This window comes from Danio rerio, chromosome 5, assembly GCF_052040795.2.
Source record: "Danio rerio strain M-AB ecotype USA chromosome 5, GRCz13ab, whole genome shotgun sequence".
In the NCBI taxonomy this organism is placed as follows: Eukaryota; Metazoa; Chordata; class Actinopteri; order Cypriniformes; family Danionidae; genus Danio; species Danio rerio.
Window position 1 is genome coordinate 41218454 of NC_141025.1, and position 26827 is coordinate 41245280.

A 26827-nucleotide genomic window follows, 5' to 3' on the forward strand; every position below is an offset into this window, starting at 1 on the left:
ACATTTGACACTTACAGCCAGTTTTAGTATTCCTGTTATTTTGGGGCATTCATCTGATCTGTGTTTAACCTCACAGTAGTGTCCGCATGATCACAGCCTACTTTTCTGTCTTGTCCTTTTATTCTGTTGAAGCTGTGACAAATGCTTTGTAGTGTGCCGCTTGTGTAATGTTTTGTAGGTATCTGCTGTTCATTTAATGCAACTATGAAACTGTCGATACACCTTAAACACTTTAACATCATTTTGATGGAGCATGTAAAAGGAATCAAGATGCATAAGCCATTATAAGAGCTGTTTTTTCTATATTGTTGTTTTTTTTTTTGTATGTATTTAATCAGTGATATGACTAAACTGACTCAAACGTTATCTGTGTACATGATTGCACTTTTTAAGTTGTCAAAATGTTAAGTTGTGTTTTGGGGAATTAGCGCTGTCAGATGAGATGGTACTGAATAAAAACAAACACATCATTTTGAGAATAAACTGCTTGAAATCAGAAGTCAAAAGTGAAGTTTATTCACCAAATAGCATTGCAATAATAATAGTAATTCTCTCTTTTTTCCCAGTATTGCCCATCATTTGTCTCTGAAAACTTAATATTAAGGTTTTTTTCATTGAACATCAGACATAGACATAAATAAATTTTCCCATATTAAAAACAAAAACAATCCATGAAGAGCAAGTAATTCAACCCCTTTTTCTGCCACTCTACAATATAATATATCGGGCAATGTTATAAATTAAATCATACAAACCTAAATTGCTAATAATACATTTTTAACATCCACAAAACAAGCGATTAGCTTTTTGGTCTGACAGGATTCAGATGACTACAAATACAACATTCTACATACAGCAGACGTGACGGAAAGAAAAGGTGTAAACCCACTGCAGATGGGAATGAATCAAGTCATATTTCAATTTTAACTGGTCCAAAACTTTAACGGTTATTGCAAATCCACTTTGCTGCATGTTGAATAAAAAAAAACATAAATAATATGTGATAACCAGGACTAAAGGTTCCATTTCCTCATATAAGTGCTGATCAGTCTGATACACTATTTAAAATCTTGTTATGTAAGCTCTTAATTGCAGTGTGATGTTGCTGTTTTTTACAGCAAAATTGCCAGTACTTTGGTACATGTTTGTTTGGTAAATATTGAGCAAGATTCAAATTGACGTTTAAAAATGCAGCTCAAATCAAGATCACAGAAAGGACATTTTAAAAAGAAAAGCATATAAACAGCTCACTGTTCAAATCATTTCCTAAAATAGTTTCTCTCTTCAAAGCACCAGTGTTGTTGTTGTTTTATTAATATGAAATAACAATAACTAAATCTTTCGACAGTGCAACTAAAACCAATGGACATAAAGGGGAACACAGCAAACCACCCCACAACCCCTAAAAACTATCTTCTCAAGTATTTCTTCCCCCAGAGAGGGGTTTAGTCATGCCGCACTTAAGAAAATAAGACATGTCTAGGTCGTTTTGCATATTTCATAACATCCTATAATATAGAATTGAAGCCTTATTTATATATTACTTCAATAACTGTATAATCTCCATATATATGATCTAGTATATCTTATCTATGTACAATAACACACGTGATGATATGTACAGACGGAAATGAGTTATTCTAGGGCTCACGCAAACACACTCAGTAATGTGAAGGGGAAAGAGAGCATGGCTATTTCAGGCAGTAACAGTAGGACTTGCAGACATGCTTCTGTTCAGCTTCGTTATGCTTTGAGTGTAGGACCCACATAAAAGTGCAAGAGATAGTTCAAGCAAAACTGAAAATCATCATTCACTCGTCCTCCGGTTCTTTCAAACCTGACTCAGTTTCTTTCTTCTGTTGAACACAAAGGAAGGTATTCTGAAGCATGTTGGGGAAAATACATTTTCCTACTATGCATGTCAGTGGCTGCTGGTTTCCAACATTCTTCACAATGTCTTATTTTGTGTTCAACAAAAGAAGGAAGCACTTGAGTGTAAGTAAATAATGAAGACATGTTCATTTTTGGTTGAACTGTCCCTTTAAGGCGAGACGCTTCAGGTAAAAGTAGTTCATACATTTTCAACTTTAAGAAGTTGTGCATTTTGGGTTTGTATAAAGTGATTCTTACATGTGATATTAAGAAACAGAAATACAATATACACTTTCAAGTGCTACTTCCTTGCGTTTTATGTGTTTGTGTCTACAGATGTCAATTATGCTTAATCATTTTAAAGTATCTTCTCTAGAAATGTGGAGATATAAATTGTTGTAGACAGAAATCTGCACTTCAGCAGCACCTACAGTACATACACCAAACTTGACTGTTTTTACGTGCGAGTTTCTTTTTCTGCACTATTTCCAAAATGATGTAGAGGGTAAATATGAACCTGACTTCAACCATTGTTTACATTTCAACACAAATGTATGCAAATTGGTGCATACTTAATTAAATAATCCATCATTTGCATATTTAAATGTAGCATTAAAATACAAAATATTAAATAATAAAAATGTAATATTAAAAAATGCTATCTCAATTATTACACTGCAAAAATGCTTTTCCTACATGCTTTTTGTCTTGTTCCTTGTCCAAATATTAAAAATCTCCTCAATCAAGAAGCATTCTCTAGACAAGAGTTTTTCCTTAAAACAAGCTGAATAATCTGCCAGTGATTGAAGTCGAATAATCTTGTTTTCTGGTTGAAATAATATTATTTGACTGGACCCACTGCCACATTCTTTTATTAAAGGAAAAACTTCATTTTGACATATTGTATCTGAAAACAGAACAATATTTGTATTAGTCTAGAACAGGGGTGCCCAAACCTCTTATAAAGAGCCAAACCTCAAACTTAATCGAGGCATGTGGGCCGAATAATATACAAAACCCAATATATCCCACCAAATTTGCCATGGGTCATTTCCTAATTTATCTGCAAATATTTCAATGAATGTTTTAAATCAATAACGAAAGCAGTATCATGTTAACATTTTATAATGAACTTATCAGAGTAAAAACATAATCACATTTATAGCACAATGGAGTTCAATGCTGAAAACACAAGCCGACCAGCTCCTGCCTTTGTCTGATTTGCTTGCTGATGTCTTGTCATCGCTTTTTGTCAAGTGCCAGTTTTACATTTAAAAGTCTGCTACATTTACAACATTTAACTGAAACATGTCATTTCAGTACGTTTTTTTTTTTTTTGTAGCTCAGCATAAAAAAAACCAAAAAAACTAAGGGTTACGTTAAAATCAAAATAACAATCTGTGTCAAACACAACTGCAAATGTCCTGTCTCTCTTTTTTTTAAATGGGAGGGTGGGCCAAATGAAAGGTTACCATGGGCCAACTTTGTCTGGCAGGCCTTGCTTTGGGCATTTCTCATCTAGAAAATGTTTCTTGATTTAAGAATGGTTCGATATAGAAACAAGACAAAAACTCTAAATAAGAAAAGCATTTTAGCATCATGTAATCAATCAACTGGAGAATCGCGTTGATCATTAGTTTTTGCTAATAATAGTTTTTAGTAATAACTTGAATATTTGATACCCTATTCACCTGCAGTGTCTTGCCCTAAACATTTAAATGTTACCCATGAGAATTACGGCATCTTAAAAACCTGAAGCTGCCACCATGAGCCAGAATCACCATCAAAATCAATGATGTCAGTCCAACTGAAGCGTCCTTGCTGTAGTGTTATTCGTTCACTTACCACAGGATTGGATATTTTTGTTTTAAACGTCTGTTGATGTGTTTTTAATCTGACACAGTGGCTCTGAACGCGTCGCCCTCTTGTGGTCGTTTTCCCTCGAGTGTTTGTTATGCCTCTGTTAGATTGAATGTGCGAGTTTGTGGACGTCACTCTCTCTTGTCCAGGACCTGCTGCGGAGGGTTAGGAGTGTGTGATCACAGTCATAGGCGAATGCTAACAGAGTTTAACAGCACTTGAGCTGTTTTCGTCTGTCATTGGGCTTCCTCTACAGCAGGTGGCAGCAGGCCCTTTTCTCGCAATTGGTTGCGCAGTGTGTTGAAGATGCCGAGCTGCTGCTCTGGTTGCAGGACGAGTAACTGCTGTAGGACCTTACTGGGGTTCGGCCCTCTGAGGGACAAAATAAAGAAAATAATTACTACAAAGAATCAAATATGCTTTAGGATGTAGAATGGCCAGACATGGAAGTGCGGATAAAATGTTGAACAATTATTGTTTTTGCAACATATCAGAAGTAAAATTGTCTAAAAAACCTTATGAGCTTTTTTTTAACATATATTATGAACATTTCTTCATCTCACATAGCAATAAAAACCTTTAAACTAATTGAACACATCGTAAAAAAAAAAAAACACAATTAAAGTATAAAATCATTTAGAAATATGCCAAATAACATTTCCATATTTAAAAATATATTATCAGAGCATTTTTTCTGTCAAGAAATCTTCTGTATAATTGCTCAAAATAACAAATGTTTTCATCTGTTGTGATCGACAATCAGAGTTATTATACTAAATGCAGCTTTCTGAAGGTCAAACAGCTATTGTGTTGCCTATGAATGAATATATAGATATCTGTTTGCATTTGTTAATTGTTTGTATTTCTACAGTTAAGCAGGGCTATACAATCGTAATAGTTTGACTTATCAAAATAACCATGTATCATGTTATTTATAAAATGACAGCTGACTGACAAGTTTAAACATATTTTAGTTTAAGATTAAAGCCTAATGTCATTTTTGGGGCACATGTCCAACACATCGTAATTTAAAGGGTCATGAAACCCCCCTCTTTCAGTTCAAGTCTACCTCAGAATAAATTTTAAAAATGCTCTAAAATGGGCGAGGAGTGCTGCGAGCAGAGGGAGGAGTGAGCGGAGCAGAGCAGGGGAAAAAACTTGAGGAGACCATAGAGGAGACCCAGGATTTTATAGTTTACAAAATTATAATACAAAGAAATAAACAGTAAATAATTGAATGCCCTGCTACATATATGATAGGTTATTTGTGATTTCATATAATATATAGGCTGCATAGCCACATAGCCACAATTTGTTATATTATCATGAAGATAATCATGTTTATATGCCGGTTGTAAGAAACCTTTGAAGACTCACCTTTTTAGCATTGCTTTTAACTTAGGATGAACTTTTTTATTCTATCTTATGGTTCATTTTCTTTTATTTTCTTTCTTTTTTTAGGGGTTTTTGCCTTTATTTGATAGGACAGTAGAGAATTGACAGGAAAGCATGGGGAGAATTGAGAGGGGAAGGATCGGCATAGGAACGCAAGGCGGAATCGAACTCGGGTCGCCGTGAGCACCGCAGTGCATGTGTCGATGCATGTTCATATTCTTATTGTTTTATTGCGTCTTTTTATTATTGTCCTGTTTCTGTTATTGTTGGTATTTTGCCTTGTATTGTTAGTATTTTGCCTTGCAGCGCTTTGAGTCTAAGAAAACAATTAAAACGACTATTATTATTATTATTATTATTATTATTATTATTATCATAAACATTAAATGAGGAGGACTTCTCTCCTCCACAAAGATCGCCATTCTCCAATTCTCATACAGCTCTCCCAACAAACATGCTTGCTGCGCACAAACAGCTTGGCTGCATCGATAGCCTGGACAGCATCGCTGGGAAAGCCATGCAACAAATTACACTGCATAAGACCCTTCATGAATGGCTGAATACTGCATGCTGTACGGGGCCGTGGTCTCACAGCTTGGGAGGTCTATCATCGGAAAGCACATGCTCTCATGAATAATAAAGAAGCAGGGTCTTCTCATAGGATAAGAAATCTCAGCTATGAATAATAATGAGAAACCGACGCATCATCACTTCACTAGCAAATGCGCGCTACGTCACCGATTTTGATTCTGCCCCAAAAATGATTTTAAACCCCGAAGATGAAATAAGCTGACAAAAGGTTTATCCACAATTAAAGCAAACAGGTGCTAACGTTTTGCTCAACACACACACACATCTGTTAAAATCTTTAAATAAGTACTCGAGGGTTTCTTGAAACTTTAAATAGATTTTAATTCAACTACTAAATTAAGATGTATAAACCAGCAGAAAAGAAACTCCTACAGGTCTGGAACCAGTTGAGTTTTGTGTGTGTGTGTGTGTGTGTGTGTGCGCGTGTGTGTGTGCATGTGTGCGTGTGTGTGTGTGTGACGAGCAGATCCATTTATTTGATGTATTTGGATGGCTGATGTTAAGAGTAACCTGATTTTCTCACCTGATAAAACTTGTTATGTAAACATGAACGAATGTCGCCATCAGATACTGACAGTCAAACCGATCCATTATTCCACCATGACCAGGAATGGTGTCTGCAAAGTCCTACAGAATCAAAACACAAGCTCACAGTGTAACTGTCACTCCACACAGGTAAAGTCTGCATGAAACTGATACACATTTCTGCTGAACGGGAACTAACTTTGATCTTGAAAGCTCGTTTGAAGCCGCTGGCAAAGAATCCACCAAATGGCCCGATCAGAGAGGCGAATGAAGAGAGCGCAATACTGTGGATCTGAAACGGGTAAAGGTTCACCGTTTTCTGCAGACAGAAAAAAGGCACAGACATGAGCAGCCAGTATATTATAAAGAAGCATCACTGTTAGAAAATTAGGATTTTTTCAAATGTTTGAGGAATGAAACAATCCCTGACAGCGAAAACAGCACCAAATGTTGAGTCCCTCACACCTCATCAAACTGCCAAGGCTAATTTATTGTCATTATTAGTATATATGATTGATTTTCAAGGTTTGTCAGAAAAGTCAAGGTTACTAGTTACTATAACATTCATGGTAATAATATTTTTAATTAACAACTAAGTTCTAATACGTATATAGGTGATGTCTATGTGTAGATGTTGAATGAAGTGTATTTTCCTTTTCAATAGGAGACCTCCAACATAAGTGGGAACAAGCTGCAAGACACATCTGCTTAGTTGTGCCTTTACTGAATGAGCACTGTGCTACGTCCAGCAGATCACACTATTATGTAGGGATGTCCCGATCAGGTTTTTTTGCCCTCGAGTCAGAATCTGAGTCAATTAGAAGATCGAAGAAACAGATCCAGGATGCTCCTTTTTTCATTCAATTCACCTAATTTTAACATTCTACAACTATGTTGACAAACAAAGCACTTTTATGAGGTAGCTTGAACAATCAAGTTATAAATAACTGAATTTCTTTACTTTTGAACTTTAGTGCAAAAATAAATATAAAAATAAATCAAATATAAAAACAAACAGCACCTCAACTTTAAATAACCGTCGTAAAAGTCGTCATCAACTTTATAATACCTCCAGACCGCAGATATACTCGCGCTTTCTGCTTCAAGCTCCTGATTTTTTAAAATCATACCATTAATAAATTAGGTCGCACACTCTAGAGCCCTGATATATATTCGAGTCCTGATCAGGAGGTAATGTCAGATTCCAATTGAGTCTGAAACTGCGTGATCAGGCCCGATTTCCGATCACATGATCCGATTTGGACATCCCTACTATTATGTCTTTCTTTTCTTTTTACCTCTTTTATAACCTCTTAAACACATTTGTTTCTGTTTTTATCTGTTTTAATCATTTTTAATTCTTTTAATCATTTTTATTTTCTTGTTTCTTTAAGTCTTGTCTGAGTAAAGCACCTTGCATTACCATTGTGTATGAAAGGTGCTATATATATATATATATATATATATATATATATATATATATATATATATATATATATATATATATATATATATGAGCTAATATATTTCCTTGCCTTGGGTAGACAAATAAAAAACATTTCACTTTTTTACACTTGACAAACTGTCTTAAAAGTATAATTCCTAGTAGCATAATAGATACTTATATATCTATCTCATTTTGTCATGTTTTAGATTATCATTAAATCATGACCCCCCTCGCCAAGAACCCCTTAGTTCCACTACTACCCCTTGTCTGATGCCCCTTCACGTTATTACACATGAATCAGAGCTTTTGTAGTCCATGAGCTGTTGAAGTTTTACCGCGTCCAGTACTTACCCATCTTAGTGCATTCTGCACCACTGCGGGAAGTGTGTATTCCTGGATCATGAACAGATTTGAAGGCTCACACTCTACTGCAAAGCGGTTTGTCTCACTGTCATATTCCACAGGACAAACAAAGTACTGGTACTGAGAGAGCAGGTACGCAAACTGGAATAAGAGGAAGACATCAAAGTTTGAGTTGTCAGGTCATAAAGATAGTCAAGTGGTAAAATGACATTTGGGACAGACTTATTAAATCTTCTTGTATTAATAACTACTGTCAGGATTTACTTGTATAGATATTATTAAGGTGGCTCAGTGGTAAGCACTGTCGCCTCACAGCAAAAAGTTCACAGGTTCGAGCCCCAGCTGGGTCTGTTGCTGTTTCTGTGTCTGCATGTTCTCCCTGTGTTGGCGTGGGTTTCCTCTGGGTGCTCCGGTTTCCCCCACAGTCCAAACACATGTGCTTTAGTGGAATTGAATAAACTAAATTAGTATATAGTATATGTGTGTGAATGCAAGAGTGTATAGGTGTTTCCCAGTACTGGGTTGCAGTTGGAAGGGCATCTGCTGTGTAAAACAAATGCTGGATAATTTTGCAGTTCATTCACCTCTGAAACAGAGTCTAAGCTGAAGGAAAATGAATGAATGAATGAATGAATGAGATATTATGAAATAAAATTGCTCAAACTGTTATAAAATCAAAGCCAAAGGTCTAACCAAATTAGACGTTGATTTCACAAAAAAAATAAGGTTGCCATCAATCAATGTCCTTTTTTTAATCAGTATTCTGTATTCTTCTCTCACAAATTGATACATTTCGATCCCAATATCACTTCAATCACAAAACACACAACAAATATGTAACTGTGAGTGTCAGACCTCTCTGAAGTTATATGAAGGAAAAAAAAAGATACATTTAATAAATGATTTAAAGTTTATCGATATTAATGGGTAAATTAAGCAGTCACCATAATGTTTATAATAGTCAATTTACTGGTATTGGGACATTATTTAACATCCTACAAAATCCTACTTAACACTGCACTTAGTAGATGTAAATGAGCTGGTAGCATCAGTGTTTAAAACTTGAGGATTCTCCGTAGAAACATCCACAGAATTTTCCACTGCCACTTTTATAGCACTGTAATCTCATACAAAATTGCATAAATCTAGCATATGGTGTTGCCTAAAGATCTATTGATGACTTACAAAAAAACTTAAGACCACTGTTGCAAAGAATCCCCCAATGAATCCTTCCCAGGTCTTCTTTGGGGAGAGCTGCAAGAAATCGAAGAGATTTGAGAAAAGAAGCAATTTTTCTAAAAAAAAAAAATTATACGTGGATTAACTTAATAACTGTGCATTAAATAATAAAAGAAAAAAAATGTTTAATTATTATGAGATGAAACATCTACCATGTACATTTCACAAGTTTACCTTAATCAGTGGAGTTCTTCCAAAAAAGAAGCCAAACAGGTAGGCCATGATGTCATTGCAGATCACAATAGAGATGGGAACAATAAACCTTAGAGAACAAAAAACAATTTTATTTTACAAACACGTATTGTAGGACAGAGGAAAACTGTGCAGTAATCAGTGATGCATTAATGAGAGAGTCCACTCAAAAATAAAATCTCTTTAATTACTTTCTTTACTTTTAACTAGTTTGATCTCCGTAACAAATTCAAAGATTTGTGATGAAATCCTAGTCCTTGGTTACCCTATATGTCAGCAAGGTTCATGAAACATTGGGAAAGGTAGCAAAAATATTATCAGAACAGTCCATGTGTTATCAGTGGTTAATTCATAATATAATGAAGATACAAGAATACTTTTGTGTGGACAAAAATAATGACTTTATTCAATAATTTCTACTCTTATGCAGCAGTTTGATGGAAGCACTGTTTGTCACACTGCAATTCAAACTGTTGAAATCTTCAAACATGGACATTTTGTTCTATTCTAATAGCTTTATTAAATAAAGGTTGAACCACTGATGGCACATGGACAGTTTTGACAAAGTTCTTGATACCCTGCATTTGAGTGTCAGAGAGCTTTCAGATTTTATCTAAAACATTTTAATTTGTGTCCCAAAAATGAAAAAAGGTCTTAAAGAATTGGGACAACATGAGGGAGTGTAACAATTAAGAGAACTTTCATTTTTGGGTGCACTGCCCCTTTAAGAAACATGGGAGAAGAGTACATTAATATGAGCTTTTTTAAGTACTTTAATGAATTATTTTACAGAATGTACATTATGATTAGGTTAACTATAATGTGATTTTTTCTGTTCTTCTTTGATCATCTAGGTATCAGATTATCATGTGGAAAATCAGGAAAGAGAGGAATGCAGCTGTAGAAACTCAAGTAGTATAGAGGTGAAGCCTCAGACAGGTCTGTCAGGTCAGGTGGGCTTACCAGATCATTCCCTCAAACAGGTTCTGAATAACCAGATGTGACTGAGTCACCACAATCAACAAGGTCACATGGGTCCAAGCAAACTGGAATGCCAAGCACAAACAAACACACACACATAAACACAAAAAATGGGCACCCACACAGACACACACAAACACAGAGTGAGTGACTGAAATGTTGTCTAGTCACTTATAAACAATAATGTGAATGCAAAGTGAAGTACCACAATCACAGCCTGATTACTGTGCTCACACAATGTATTCTCAAATGTTAATTCAGAAACATGCACTAAATATGTGTATCAAATAAAAGTTCTAAATGCTTGACAGCTAACTGTTCAAATTCATGTGCAATGGGTGACCACACTCGCAAAGGAAATGACATTTTGCTGAGATCAGTAGTTTTAGTTAACTCAGTTTATGCCGATTATTAGAAATGTTCAGCTCTTGTGGATGGACCCAACCCTAAAGCCTAACACTCAAGTTTCTGGTTAATAAATAACCAGAAACCTGCATCAAAACAAAGTCTATATATCCTGTAGGAATTATCAGTGATAGCAAGGCATCAGATGTTTTAATGTTTTATGGTATTCATTTGGGGGTTGTGGCAAAAACAAGCAACATTATTGCTTCCATTGCTATTGTCAAAACACAAAGTTTTCAGTGCACTTTTAAGACACCAACTTTGGAGTGTAATCATTAAAAAAATCATTTTGATAGAGGAATTCTATGTGCATTTTTTTGTAAATGACTACAAAAAATAAAAATATATACTTTAAAACTGTATCATTATTTCCATAAAAAGTAGCACAACTGATTTCAACACTGATATGGAACAAATGCTTCAAGAGCACTAAATCAGCTAATTAAACTGATAGGATGCTTCTAAAGGACTTCCTGTGACACTGAAGATTGGAGTGATAATGCTGAAACTGTATTACTGGAGTAATAATGCTGAAATGGCATCACAGAAATAAATTACATTTTAAAATATACTAAAATTGATTTTAAAAAAACTGTTAAATCATAAAAGTCATACACTGTATTTTTAAATAAATACATTTTGCCCATGTAAGCAATTTTTAAAAATGTTTTAAAATGTATATCCAACATAGAAATACTCTACAATAAAACATTTAAATGAAATGACTTCATGAAACTCTCCATTTCAGCACCAGACCATAATATCATGTATTATAACTTCTGTCTTGCGTACAATGTAAATGAATTCCATGCACTGACAAATTATAGCACAATTTGCAACATTTTCACAATGTCTAATGTACTGTATCTGAACACAGAATCATTAAATGTGATAAAATGACAAACAGTATTATGAAATGGGCTTATGCTCAGTTTCCAATCATCCAGCACATGAAATGCACATGACTGTGAATGCAGTGGATTAGTTTAGATCTGGCTGACACATAAATAACTGATACACACCATATAAAACTGCAGGCGGTAATGTTTCTTCACTAAACTCAGTACAAACATGCAGAAACCTGTAAAAAGCAAATAACATGCAGTTAGTTTACTAGAAAATATCAACCTTATCAGAGTGATTCTAACATTCATTTTTGTTTTGGAAAATGTCCATATCACTATTACAGTATGACAGCACTACACAACATTATAAGATTTGGTTTCTCATACTTTCACAATACATTGGATCAAATACACTGAGTTAGATCCTATACAATATATTCTGCTTTATATGATTATCACTAATGAACAGTGGTCTTGACCATGAAGAGGGGGTGGATAGAAAGCCAGGTTTAGTAAAGGAAATGACTGCAGAGAGGGACACCTGCGACTGAATGCATGCTGTGCATTGATGGCCATAGCAGAAGCACATGCGCCTTTCGTGAACACACATTTACATCTACAACTGTAGAGGTGTCTATTGTGGATGATCCTAACTAGCTGAAGTTCATGCACCTAGAGTGATGCTTTATAGCAGGGGCCCCAACCCCTAGGGTTGGAGCCTAATACCAGGCCACTAGAACGCAAAACGACTCTACATGGGATCCCACTTTATTGTGTTTTTCCCCTTTAGGAAGAAATATTCATAATTGTGCACATCCTACAACGGGCGCGAAGTGTGTGCTGCACAATGGTCTAAACATTATTGTTTTTTAATGAGAGTATGCACACCAGTGCCGCCATATGGTGTCTGTTTGCGTTGCTTGGCAATGTATAGAAAACAATGGGCTGCTTAATGCCTTATTCACACTTTGTAGCTGCCTTCACTCTAGGTGGCGATTGAAGTTACTTACAGTATGATGATATTCATTAACAACGAATGAGCTTTCTTGCTTCAGAAAATAAACACTGTGGAGCTAAAACACTAAATATAAAATAATACATAAAAATTCTTAATTACAAAGATGATTTGTGTTGGTCTACAGCACGGAGATACAACCAGTCACTGTTGCTTGTGTAGCTGGAGGTCGCCGGAAGTGACTAGCTCTCTATTGAAATGAATGGTCACTTGTTGATTTGTCGCTGCATGTTGCTTGTTGTATGAATGTGTGTTAAGATTTCTCGAAAACAGCAGGAGTAAAAAAAACAAACATCTCTCTAAAGTATTTCTTTAGGGAAACAAGCTCAATGCTGATGTTGAGTTTTTTCATATGCGTTTCATGCATTTGTGACAGATGTACAGTATATATATATATATATATATATATATATATACACAAAGTGTGTGTGTGTGTGTGTGTGTTTGTGTGTTATAGACACTCACCGGCCACTTTATAAGGTACAGCTGTCCAACTGCTCGTTAACGCAAATTCCTAGTCAGCCAATCACATGGCAACAACTTAATGCATTTAGGCATATAGACATGGTCAAGATAATTTTCTGTAGTTTAAACCGACCATCTGAATGGGGAAGAATTGCGATTTTATGAGAGGTGTCTGGATGCAGACCTGGTGCAGTGCAATCTGAGCTGCATCAAATGCTTTTTAATGGGCTCGCCTAACAACACCCCTAAATACCCCTTACAGTGACGTCACTAGCTCCACTGAGTGCATTGTGTTTGACATTGCATCACTGAGAGATGCCGTGTTAGCTTGCATCATCAAGGCTGCATCCAGAAACTACTGGATTTCAGTGACTTTGAACGTGGCATGGTGCTACTCCAGTCAGCTGAGAACAGGAAACTGAGGCTACAATTTGCATGGGCTCACAAAATTGTACAATAGAAGATTGGAAAAACATTGCGGGGTCAGATGAGTCTCAATTTCTGCTGCAACATTTGGATGGTAGGGTCAGAATTTGGCATCAACAATATGAAAGCATGAATCCATCCTGTCTTTTATCAACAGTTCAGGCTGGTGGTGGTGGTGTAATGGTGTGGGGCATATTTTCTTATCACACTTTGGGCCCATTAGTATAATTGAGCATTGTGTCAATGCCACAGCCTACCCGATTATTGTTGCTGACCATGTCCGTCCCTTTATGACCACAATGTACCCATCTTCTGATGGCTACTTCCAGCAAGATAACACGCCATGCCATAAAAGCACGAAACATCTCAGACTGGTTTCTTGAACATAACAATGAGTTTACTGTCCTCAAAGGCCTCCACAGTCACCAGATCTCAATCCAACAGAGCACCTTTGGCATGTGGTAAAACGGGAGATGCGGGTTCGAGCCTTGGCTGGGTCAGTTGGCGTTTCTGTGTAGAGTTTCCATGTTCTCCCTACGTATGCGTGGGTTTCCTCCACAGTCAAAAGACATGCGCTATAGGTGAATTGGGAAGGCTAAATTGTCCATAGTGTGTGAGTTTTAATGAGTGTGTATGGATGTTTCCCAGAGATGGGTTGTGGCTGAAAGGGCATCTGCTGCGTGAAACATTTGCTGGGTAAGTTCATTCCACTGTGGTGACCCCAGATTAATAAAGGGACTAAGTTCGAAAAGAAAATGAATGAATGAATAAAATGGGAGATTCGCATCATGGAAGTGCAGCTGACAAATCTGCAGGAACTGCATGATGCTATCATATCAATATGGACCAAAATCTCTGAGGAATATTTTCAGTACCTTGTTGAATCTATGCCACAAAGGATTAAGGCAGTTCTAGAGGCAAAAGAGGGTCCAACCCGGTACTAGTAAGGTGTACCTAATAAAGTGGCCAGTGAGTGTATATTTGTGTTAATGTCGTTTTAAATAGTAAATACACAATGACACACCTAATGCTGATATTCCTCACCCTACATTTTGGGGAATGTATGCAATTACAAAAATGTTTTTATTTTTATTTTATCTGACCCAAAAAAAAGAGAATTTGTTTTTAAACATAATAGTTTCAATAACAAAAGTTAGAGTGCAATTTAAAGCCTTAACTATGTTAATTAGGCTTACAATGTAAATTAGTACAACTGTTTTTTCACAAATTGAACAACACCGGTTTGTTCTCTAGCCAATCAAGAAAAATACAGTAACTTTTTTAAGGGGGCACATAATATCGACCATAAGTTTTTTTTTTTATAATTTTATTATGTAATACATATACTTTTTATTTCAGCAAAACTAAATGTAACATTTTTTATACATATAATAAAATATTATAGGAAATGCTATGAAGAAATGTCTTGCCCTGTTTAACATAGCTTAAATATAAATATTTGATAATGAATAATACATTTCACAGGAAGGCTAATGATTTTGTCTTCAGCTGAACTGCATGTCAAAGTGACCAAGCAAATAATTGAATCTAATCAAGTAATTTCATCAAGCACACTGCTTTGAATACCATTCAATATGTATAAATTATTCAAAAAAGCTAATTGTGGACTGTGGTCTTTTGACCTATCATCATAAAAACGTCTCCTCGGAGTGTTTTATGAAAGCAGTCAGTCACACTCACCTGCCAAATACAGTGCAAAAGAAATAAAGCGATGATAACGCACAAGGAACTGCAACGGTTCCTCTCTTTGGACGAGCGCACCAAAATAATCAGCCACCGTCTCTCCATAAAAGAAGTAGTTCACACAAATCAAGAAGTACCTGAAAAACAAGGTGCATAACTGTCAAGATCTGAATATTTGAGTGAAAGGTGCATATAGTATTTAATGGTAACAACACAGGGCCGTTTACAGCCATGCTGTGAGCTTGTTTTGTTTGGGCAAAGCCTGCAAGTGGGGTGTACTTTATGCTAGGTTCCAACATGGAAGTGCACTTTGCTCAAGTCCAGTTAATCACTACTTTATCTATGACAAAAGGTGACTGGAAAAACGTGAGAGAGAGAGAGAGTGGGTGTGTGTTTGTTTGTAGTTCAGTGAGCCTACATGAATGTAAAGTACATGAATATAAGAGAAGGGGGAAGGGTGGAGAGATGGGGAAAGAGTTACTAGGTGAAAGAGAAGCTAGTCTGTGTTTTACTTACCAGCTAAGAGTCCTAAACCACGGCAGCTCATAAGAATGGTAAACTCTGTAGCCTATGGTTATAATTTCATGAAAACATTTGATTTGAACACCCATAACCTATAAAAAAATACAAAAAATGTAAGTTAGTCAGTGTTGTAAGAATTGGGCGTCTTCCTAAAATCACTGTTATGATTCATATGAACTTTTAACCAAAAATATTTATGTAACGTTGAGTCAGGAGAGGTTAGAAATAGGTATGTGCAAGAGCAGGAGACTCATTGACTAAATGCTGCTGCTATATGAAGACAAATATTAACGGTTTATTCATTTGCTTGTTTGTTTTGCTTTATGGTTTTACAAAAGCTACATTCTAATTATTGTCATGTTAATGTTAAACTGAAACTATATTTCCTTTAAAACAATTAATTGAATCTAAACAGACTGCTTAAAGGGATAATTCACCCAAAACTGAAAACTCTGCATCATTTCCTCATCCTACACTTGTTTTAAACCTGTTTGAGTTTCTTTCTTCATTCTTTTAAAAACACAAGGAGGATGTACTGAAAAATGTTGAAAACCTGAAACCAACTGACTTCTATAGTATTTGTTTTTCCTTTTATAGATGCCAATGGTTATAGGTTTTCAGCCTCGTTCAAAATAGCTTCTTTTATGTTCAGCAGAAGAAAGAACAGGTTTGAAACAAGTTAAGAGTTAGTAATCTCCCTGACTGATTTGAATCAATTTAAGATTTAGTCGGGTGAACTAAGGAAGTGGTTCTTAAAGTGTGGGTCGGGACCCCCCAAAGTGTCACAAGACAATGAAGGGGGGTGATTTCGCCTGGTGATTTCCAAAAATCTATTTGTTTTTATTAAAGCATAAGAATTACCATATTTTAGCCATAACCTACTGAGGAGAAAAATAGTCGTTTATAGTTACTATAGTAGCTTATAGTTACTAGTACTATTGGATTGCGACCCCTGGGGTAATTACATTATGTTAAACACACAGCAATAGCGTCAGATGCAGCAGATTTTATAACACCATGTTAAACTGTCTGGCTCATTTACAGCACTGACATACATTAAAAAATTTTTTATGAAGAATAGACTTGGGTCTCTTAGTGTATGTGCGCCGTTGCATGCAAGGTTTCTGTATTTATAACCACCTCAGAGGATATTGGGGGTCGCGAGTCACTGACATTGTCATTTTGGGGGTCGCGGGCTGAAAAGTTTGGGAACCCCTGAACTAAAGGATAGTTCACCCAACTAAATTTTACATTGATTCAAATCTGAAAGACTCACTCACTTTCCATCAGCTTATTAATTTTTTTTTCTCAGGGTTTGCCACATTGGAATGAACTGCCAATTAAATAATTTTACACAGCAGATGCCCTTCCAGTCACAATCCAGCATTGACACTACAACCCTCAGTGCTGGGGAACACCCACACATTCTTCCATTCCCACACTACGGCCAATTTAGTTTATCCAATTTACCTATATTGCATGTTTTCGGAGTGTGGGCGAAACCAGAGCACGTGAAGGAAACACACACAAACTGGTGCAGATGGGACTTCTGGCTTTGAGACAACTAACTATGCTAACCACTTAGCCACCTTCCCACTCTAATGTGAAATATTATGACCGAAACTTACTTGATGATAACAGTCACTCCATAAATAGCCAGTCAGATATAATAGACCTAGATGTATAGCTGCCATTACACTACAAGTTTTTCTAAAGATTTGTCATCTGTCATGTGAACACGGATGAGTAAATGGTTGCTTTGCTAATGAACAACAATGTCAATTCCAGTTGTAAAAGCAACAAATAATAACTTCTAGTTGATAATTTGGAAAAGTCAGAAGGTACAGATGAATCATCTGTTGTTGAACTGCATCCCAATCATCACAAATACTGCAGAAGACCTACTCGAACCCACGTGGACCCAAGTTTTCACAGAAACCAGTCATGTTTGGTGAAGGTTAAATCATGGTTTGGGGTTACATTCAGTATAGGGGCGTGCAAGAAATCTGCAGAGTGGATTGCAACATCAACAGCCTGAGATATCAAGTCATTTGTGCTGTCCATTACATTACAAACACCAGGAAAGGGGAAATTCTTCATCAGTATAGTACTCCTTCTCATACTTCAGCTTCTACATCAAAGTTCCTGAAAGCAAAGAAGGTCAAGGTGCTCCAGGATTGGCCACCCCAGTCACCAGATATGAACATTATTGAGCATATCTGGGGTAGATGAAGGAGGCATTGAAGATGAATTCAAAGAATCTTAATGACCTCTTGGAGTTCTGCAAGAACGCTTTCTTTGCCATTCCAGGTGACTTTATTACTGAGATATTTGAGTCATTGCAGAGATGTATGGATGCAGTCCTTCAAGCTAATGTGAGTCCTACACAATATTCATTCTGTTTCCACTGCAGCATGACTTTATATTCTATACTGAATACTGACTTATTTCTGTTGAGTGACAAGACTTTTGTCTAAGCAGAGTCAGACCTTACTGTCCTAATTAACTCATTCAAAATCAAGGCATGATTATATTTTATTTTTTGACTCTTTTGACTGGTTTTTAAGTCGAGTCAGTTATATCAAAAATCTGTTTAATAGTTAATAAAAGTAGCCGGTGTACACATCTCTACTAATAAATATGCTGAGAAAAGTATGTAGCCTAAAGGAGGGAGTCAATGTTTGGTCTAGGAACAATGGTCAGAGCCATGCTAATAGTCACGCTAATTATGTTTGTGTGGTAAATATATAGCTTGTAGTACTTACCACTATTATAAGCATAATGGGTCCCAAATAGATGATAAGGAAGAAGCCGATAATCATTGTCAATGACAATATCCCTCTTATCCACCAGTTCTTCCATCTGTTGACATTAAGATATACATTACAAAATAATACAAATCTACTTGAAAAAGTAGGACAGGGATGCACCAATATGATATACTAAACTATCCACAAACCTAGTTTATATTTCAAATTATGATTATATATTATTATTATATATATTTTTTTTTATCAGTTATTTTTCTATAAAATGAAGAAATATTTAACAGACTGTGTGATGTGTTACAGATTTATTAGATAACATATTTTACACCAATTTTACACATACAGCATTACAACACAATACAGTATATAGAGTAAACACAGGTGTTGCATCAGTACTGGCCGACACACAGAATTCCTAATGCATAATTCAAAGAAAACTAAAGATATGTAGAAAATCTTTCAAAACAGTTTTTAAGCAGAACTGGTAGTGAAAGTAGTGGAAATAATGCAGTATGGAATGTAACTAATGATGGACTAGTGCTTTTCCTCATTGCTAAAATGCGGGTGTGTTGAAATGAATGACATGGCATGTGCAAAATGATCCAGTCTGTAACAAAAACATCTTAAGATTTAAGCTTCCCTGTAGATCATTTAACATGTATTTATGATGTTCTGAGGCCCAAACCAATGGGGCAGATTGCCCTATGTAACAAACAAGGCACCATGAGAGATGTGGATTCTCAGTTTTCTGTCCCACAGAGTAATAAACTGTGTGCAGGTGCCACAACTCTCGCATGCCAATGAAAAGAATGAGAGGGAATTTGTCAATGGAGAGGAAGAGAAAGGGAGGGGGAGGAGAGAAACTGCAGCATCATCACAAAGTGTGTTTGGTAGCCAGACGCCAGCATTCAGGCATGTCGCCTGTTTTGGACCAGCGCCTCTGCGGTCTTTTAAAGAGGCTGCGGCAAATCCCACCAACAGAGCAGCAAAACTGACAAGGATTACGAGCGTTCCTAATAAAGATCTTGTTTAATCTCCTGGAGAACTTTTCAACCCTTTGACCGACCCCTTAACCTCATCTGCATATCAAATATCTCTAGAGTCTGTCCTATTGATCAGAATCAAAGGAAAGTGCTGAGCAATATAACAGGATTAACCAGATCAAATGTACAAGTCACTGTTTTCAAGCCCTCATGTATGGATGGAACTGCTTAAAGAGATTATTGGCGCGCTGGTTTTCTAGTGAAAACAGGTTGAACCAGTCTGCTTAAGACCTCAGAGACTCAAAGATTCCCATGTGCAATGAACTGGAGCCTAAACATCCGTACAGGTACGAAACGCAGACATGGAGTGTTTGGGGAGTTGCTGGTGGGTACCTGGATGATAAGCCCTCCAGGGCTTTGTTGAGACACTGTGGAGTGTTGTCTGTGGAAGGTGGTGCGTCAGGCGTCTCCGCTTTGGAGTCGCCCACCATTTCTCCATCTCCTTCATCAGGAAAAGCGAGCCTGTCATCTCCATCTGCTTCCTGTAGAGTGCAAACACACAGAGTGAGAAAAGAAACAAAGTACTCGATTAATTCACTCACATCAGAGCAGATTATTATATGCGATTTACAATAAAAAACAAAAAACACACATCATGACACAAAATTAACTGTTAACTTGCTCTTTAGGGTTGCTCCTATCCTAAAGCAGCAATAAAAAAATGTTATTTTTTTCCTACTGAATTCTGACTCCAGCAGATATTGTTAGATATACAGATATACAAGGCCAGTTCCCATCTACTTTAATGGAGAAATACCAGAGTTTCAAAAACTGATACATTATACATTTCAAACCAGTAATAATACATGACCATATCTCAGCCATATATTGCCCTTTCATAACAACCCAAAATCAAAGCAAAGCTTATTTATATTAAATCTCACTTAAAAATTATGGTTTAGTTATGGTCACATATCTGACACAGACTGTCGTGGAAAGGTTGTTTTACTTTTTATTCATTCATTTTCCTTCAGCTTAGTCCCTTTATTAATCAGGGGTCACCACAGCGGAATGAACCGCCAACTTATCCAGCATATGTTTTACACAGCTGATGCCTTTTCAGCTGCAACATCCATACACACTCATTCACACACATACACTACGGACAATTTAGTTTACTTAATTCACCTATACCGCATGTCTTTGGACAGTGCAGGAAACCGGAGCACCTGGAGAAAACCCACGCCAACACGGGGAGAACAGGCAAACTTCACACAGAAATGCCAACCGTCCTAGCCGAGACTCAAAACAGCGACCTTCTTGCAGTGATGCAACACTGGCAACCACTGAGCCACCTTGATGGCCTGTTTTACTTTTTTATATGGTGTATATTTCAGCCTGCTCTATAGTCAAAGAGCATTTGCTGTGATATGCGCAGGTTTAAGAACAAAGACTTGCTATAGGAATAGTGAATTTCCATGCGAAACTGAAGCTGCAGTGATGCAGTGACTTTGCTCTCTGTAATTTAAAAGGCAGGTCAGCAGCCATATACTGTGCTGCAGTGATGATGTATTTTTCTAGACATGGTTCCTCTCAACTAAGCAACCAATATGGTTTTTCTATTGACTTATAGATTATTATAGAAATTTTACTCAGCCTAAACACTCACTCCCTCACTTTCCTTTAGCTTGTTCCCTGCTTTATCTGGGGTAGCCACAGCAATAAACAATTACTCTGACAGAGTACAACCCTCAGTGCTGTGACATCCACACATTCACTCATTCACACACTATGGCTAATTTAGTTATTCACCTTGCATGTCTTTGGACTGTGGGAGAAACCTGAGCACCCGGAGGAAACCCACAGTCACGAGGAGAACATGCAAACTCCACACAGAAAGGCCACCTGGTCCAGCTGGGTATCAATCCAGCGACCTTTTTGCTTTGAGGCAAAGATGATAACCACTTCGCTACCACGCTGCCTCTACCTAAAAACCTAAGTTCAATTATCAGAATACAAATCTAATTAAATGTAGGCTCTAATTAAACTACACCATGATTGTGTGATTTTAACATCACCACGATTACGCTTCCAACTTTATCAATCCAAAGAGAAATGCAGCACTTCAGGGAAATCACTGATTTACTAGTCAAAGTAATGGAGACTGACGGTCAACATGGTATTAGCCAGCATATCTTATGCAAATACTAGACAAATGCTTCAGAAGAAAATCAATCGGGCTTAAGGACATGGCACCTGACTAGGTGCAGTACAGTAGAATGAATATACCCGTCTGCTTGGCTGAAGGTGAAGAGAGGTTGCTTTCTCATTTTTCAGTCTTGGCCAGTGCAACCATGAGCAAAAAAACAATAAAATATGACTGGTAACGGTCCCAGAAAAAACAAATAGTTCAAGAGTATGTTCAAGAGAACATACTAAAAGCCCAAGTATTCTATACATAATATTACAAATGATGTCTTACTGAAATATATATATATATACTACGGATGTGACAAGATCTCGGGCTATCAAGACAAAATCAAGATTTCTTGTTGAGGTGAAAAGGTGTCCCGTGAGTTGTGATGTTATAATGGAGCTTGAGGGTGAATTAAGCACTGATGATTGAATGCAGGATTGAATTTTAACTGCACATCAAGTGCTTTGCACACACCTGGCAACCTGGGGTGCCTCTGTGTTGACCGTCACTCGTTTGTTTGAGCGGGTGTGACGTAACCACTTTTTTACCGGAGTTCAAGGGTTGCCACGTCCAAAAGCAGAGGCTGCTACAATTTCTGCTATTAAATTATTAAATTAACCGGTCCGTAACCATGCTATGGAATAGCACTTTAGATATACTTAAAGCCATAATCACCGTAAACACATATGGAATTAAGACGTGGAGTATTATTGAAGTGCATTATTGAAATTCAGTACAGACATGCAAGCGCTGTATCAAACTATTACCATCGTGTAGGACTTTTAGCCCCATTTGTGACAGGATAAGCCATACACACGCGGCAGTTTGACACTACAGACTCGATAGGTCCAGAAAATAAAGGACCAAAGACACACACATCTCCCCCGAGTGCACACACACACAGTGAACTCCTGGAGACACACACTCCAGTCATCGTCATCGTCAACATCATCTTCATCATCATCATCATCATCTCAGAACACATGTTAAAAATTTTTATTTGGAAAGGAGTTTGATTTCTCATGTGAAACTGTACAGGGGAGAAATCAGTCAGTAGATTTTATAGCTAAATAGTTTGCAGTATATACTTGATTAAAACAGAAGTTAAATAACATTCATTACAAGTTGATTTAAAAAAGAACATAAACAGTTTTGCAATTGGTGATTTTTTCAGTTGAATAAAAGACTATTTTCCATTTATATATTTCATCGATGAAGAGTTTTTGTTAAAATAGTGTAAAAATCTCGTCTTGTTCTCATTCTCATGAACCCAATCTTGTTTCTCGTCTCATGGAGTAAGCGTCTCGTCACACCCCTAGTACGTACAATAAGTTTATATTCAGCGGTAAAGTGCTCTCCCTTAAAAATAAGTTATAGCATTCTGACCATCCAGCCAAAAGTGGAAGAAGTCTTCTTGACAATTTTGTTAGAAAAGTTGAGGCTGTTTTGTCTTATTTAAAGTACTTTGTGGTTTGTAACACAAGTGTAAGTGTTGGAAAAAAGGATGTCACAGCAATGTCTCTGTGTCATGAACTAAACGCACTCACTCTCTGTTTGCGTTGTGTTATTCATTTAGTCACGCTGATAATTGGTCACCATTGCATGGTAGCACTGTTTTGTTTCGCTTCTGTTTAGAATACCATTTGACATTTTCCTCAAAGTACAGAAAAGGTCATACATTTTTAAAATTCGTCATGACTCAAGTGCAACTTTTAGCAATCCCAATCTCTTAAAACAACCGAAGCTTGTGAGTCTGAATCATCTTTAATATTTACTGATATCATCAGAATAAAGAAGTGTTGCTGGCTAATAAGAATCAGTCATCTGCAATTTGTTAGCCTTTACATGTGATTTCAACAGCAATGGCCCACATCCTGGCAAGCCTGATGTGTAATTGTCTCCTAATCTACAATAAATCTGTAATCTAAATTTAAATGCAATGCTGGTGCTTTAGTTCACAAAGAAGCTGATCCATGCCTTTCACCCTGAGCAACAAAATATTGCAAGTTAAAGAACAAGATGCCAACAGCAGCTTGACTTAAAGCACAGAATACGTAAGTAAAAACCACCACAGAAAACAAACTACAACCTGATAAGGTATGAAGAAGTATTATTGCATTTTTGCATAGCTATCATGTACCTGTAGGGCAGTGGTTCTCAAACTGTGGTATGCGAGTTTTGAAAGAAAAAATGAATACAATTTTAATCACTTGATGCATACGATAACACCAATGTGATCAGCATTGGCTGTTCTCTAAAGCCTACGATCAAAGCGCTGTGCTTAGAATGTTTACTTTAGTGCATCGCGTCATCAGCTGCTAAAAATCAATCCAAATGGCGCAGAACTACAGAAAGAGGTGCGTGGTTCTTGCAGAGCAGATATGCGCTAGAGCAGTGGTCCCCAACCCTCGGGCCACAGACCGGCACCGGTCTATAGATCAATTGGTACCGGGCCGCACAAAAAATCATTAATTATTTTCGTTTTATTTATTATCCGAGTCTGAACGATCATTTATTTTGAAAAACCTTTTATTTTGAAAAATGGCCTTATTCTTTTGTTACATCTTGGTCACTTGAGCATCAAAATTTAACTCACAGGCTAGAAAATGAGTAAGAACTGCAGCATGACGCGCTTGCGTATTCCAGGCATACCTAGTTAAAAACATCTTAACTTTTTAGAATGCCACAAGTTACGTGACAAGAACCGACGGATCAGCTTCATATTTTAAATAGAATATGATTTCGTTAGACTAATTATCTCAGTGACTAACACTGAACACCCAAACACTGCAGTGCTTTTTAATTTTTTCCGTAAATAAAACTTGAATCAGAGTACAGCAATGTTTTGTCAGCTTGACATCCTCAGAGAAAAACGGGTTCCCTACCAATTTTAAGTTAATGTTTAGATTTCAAAATTTTACAAATGTCATATGTACATGCAATATATATTTAAACATTTATCAAAAATGTTATAAATATGAATATGATTCTGCCTCGAACTGTGCAGTGCTGTAGCTGCTTAATTTGGCCAACTATGCTACTTTATTTCAATACTGGTCATTTTGGTGGTACTTGGAGAGACAATTTTTTTGAGGTTGTACTTGGTGAAAAAAGTTTGAGAACCACTGCACTGCAGGTGCTTTTTTTCCCTCGGAATAATATTTCTAAAGAAGCTATTGACAAGGAATTGAACCAGGTTTTGGTAAAAACCAAAATAATACAAACATAAATGAAACAAAACAAAACAATTTGAAAAAATAGTCATGTGTAATAACAGTGGAATGACACAAGGAGAAAGTTCTAAAATTCTGAAATATATTAAATACTTTATATAAAGGGCTTTTTGTTTATGGCAGCTTGAAGACGCCTTATGTATGGAAAATGTAGTGGCATGCATTGCTCATATGTGATTTTTTTTCACAGACTTCAACAGAGTGTAAAAATCTTGATGGTTCTGTGGGCCTCGTCTATCAAATCTGAGCTTTATTTTGTATTTTTTACTGGAATCAAGTCAGGTGATTGACTTGATCACAGCTTGATTTTCTTTCTCTGAAACTATTTGAGAGTTTTCTTGGCTCTGTTTTGGACCATTGTCTTGTTAATTATGTCTTTATCATCCTGATAATGTAGATGTTGGACTGAAGCAGCTAATATTCATTTACACTGACTAAGGGCAACGGGTTGCTGAATAACTACTGAGAGATTTAAGCTGCTGTCTAGGATTTTTTTTTACTTTTTTATCATATTTTACTTTATGTTATCTGAGAATAGTTGTGACATATGCAATACTTATTTCCCCCACTGTATATCTTCACTATTCTAGAGGGAAACACGAGTTTTCAATCAGTGAAAGAAAGCACTAGCAAAGTTCATTAATTTAATTTCTATTATTAAATACACTCTAAGTAAACTCAAAAACTTAATTGTCTTTAAAATGCATAAATATCATTATAAAAATGACACATTGTCTCTGGCTTCACTAAGAGTATGAAGCTTTTATGAGTTTCACGTTTGGCTGGAGTTTCAGTTAGACCCTTTAATGATGACTCAATTTGGCCATGCAAGAACAAGAACAATTTCCAAAATTAGCCAAATGGACTGAAGCTCCATGTAAGAAGCTGTGCTGAGGATGTAATTGGGAGCAAGTTGCTCTGAGTAGAGAGGTCACTCATGTCCGAAACAAGGCTCAGATTAAGGCTGGTAAAAAGAAACCTCTGCTAACTTTTTAATGAAGACAACCGCAAACCCCCAGAAAACATTTGTGGAAATTTACAGGCCTAGGAAAGACTTGTTCCAGCTATTAGCAAAATCTAGTATAGATCAGTCTGATTTTGTGCACTGACTTGAAGTAAATCAAAGAAAGCCATTTTAAAAAGCTAAAAAACGTGAGGCCAACAAATATACTGAAATGTTATCCTCTTCATACTCTGCCAGGACTAAAGACAGCTTTAGAAGTGAGAGTTTCCTAACACTACAGATGAGTGGACCCATTATCAGCCTTTGAGTTTCACTAAATGGCAGCCAAGTAGCGTACTGCAATCCATTCAAGAAAAGCAAACTGATAAACATGTGCTGATAAAAATGAACATTATTCACATACTGAATTAAATACGTAATACTAAATTAGTAGCACCTAAAATAACAATAATAATTACTATTAGTAGTAATAGTAATTCAATATATAAATATTTTATGAACAATTATTATTGTTGTTTTGACATTGCTTAAGATATCCAAGCAGGGTCAGTCTTATGTTATTATGTTATTAAGTAAAAGTCCAGTTTAATTCATGTTTTGACATGGTTTTGGAAGGGAATGCTTGCATTATGGACATTATAGTATATCTTAACACTACAACAGACTCTTTTATTTCAATCAAGCAAGGAAAATGTATAATAGTCCCCTTTATGAAGGAGAAATGGCTGTGTGCACTACAGTATTTGTCCTTGAGAGCTGTGTGCTCCACACACACACACCATAAGAGCCCTAGAAGTGAAGGGATAAGCAGACTAGCTTGCTGATTAGCTGCTTC

At 36.5% G+C, this 26827-nt stretch overlaps 1 protein-coding gene across 3 annotated transcripts in view; it reads right to left on the bottom strand.

The window, feature by feature from the left end:
* Nucleotides 1-493: 493 nt before the first annotated feature.
* Nucleotides 494-26827, bottom strand: part of cds1 (CDP-diacylglycerol synthase (phosphatidate cytidylyltransferase) 1) — a 35722-nt gene continuing 9388 nt past the window's right edge. The window contains exons 2-13 of one of the 3 annotated variants that reach the window (XM_087253816.1): nucleotides 19992-20140; nucleotides 18613-18709; nucleotides 15842-15939; nucleotides 15323-15462; nucleotides 11893-11951; nucleotides 10448-10530; nucleotides 9467-9554; nucleotides 9239-9307; nucleotides 8042-8194; nucleotides 6443-6562; nucleotides 6242-6345; nucleotides 494-4104 (exon numbers count right to left, since the gene is read on the bottom strand). In XM_087253816.1, coding sequence (XP_087109942.1) covers nucleotides 3969-4104; nucleotides 6242-6345; nucleotides 6443-6562; nucleotides 8042-8194; nucleotides 9239-9307; nucleotides 9467-9554; nucleotides 10448-10530; nucleotides 11893-11951; nucleotides 15323-15462; nucleotides 15842-15939; nucleotides 18613-18709; nucleotides 19992-20140 — 1296 coding nt within the window. In that variant the 3' untranslated portion in view covers nucleotides 494-3968. Of the gene's footprint in view, nucleotides 4547-6153; nucleotides 6346-6442; nucleotides 6563-8041; nucleotides 8195-9238; nucleotides 9308-9466; nucleotides 9555-10447; nucleotides 10531-11892; nucleotides 11952-15322; nucleotides 15463-15841; nucleotides 15940-18612; nucleotides 18710-19991; nucleotides 20141-26827 lie in introns of all 3 variants that reach the window. The other 2 variants (XR_015491450.1, XR_015491451.1) reach the window with 2 other exon arrangements.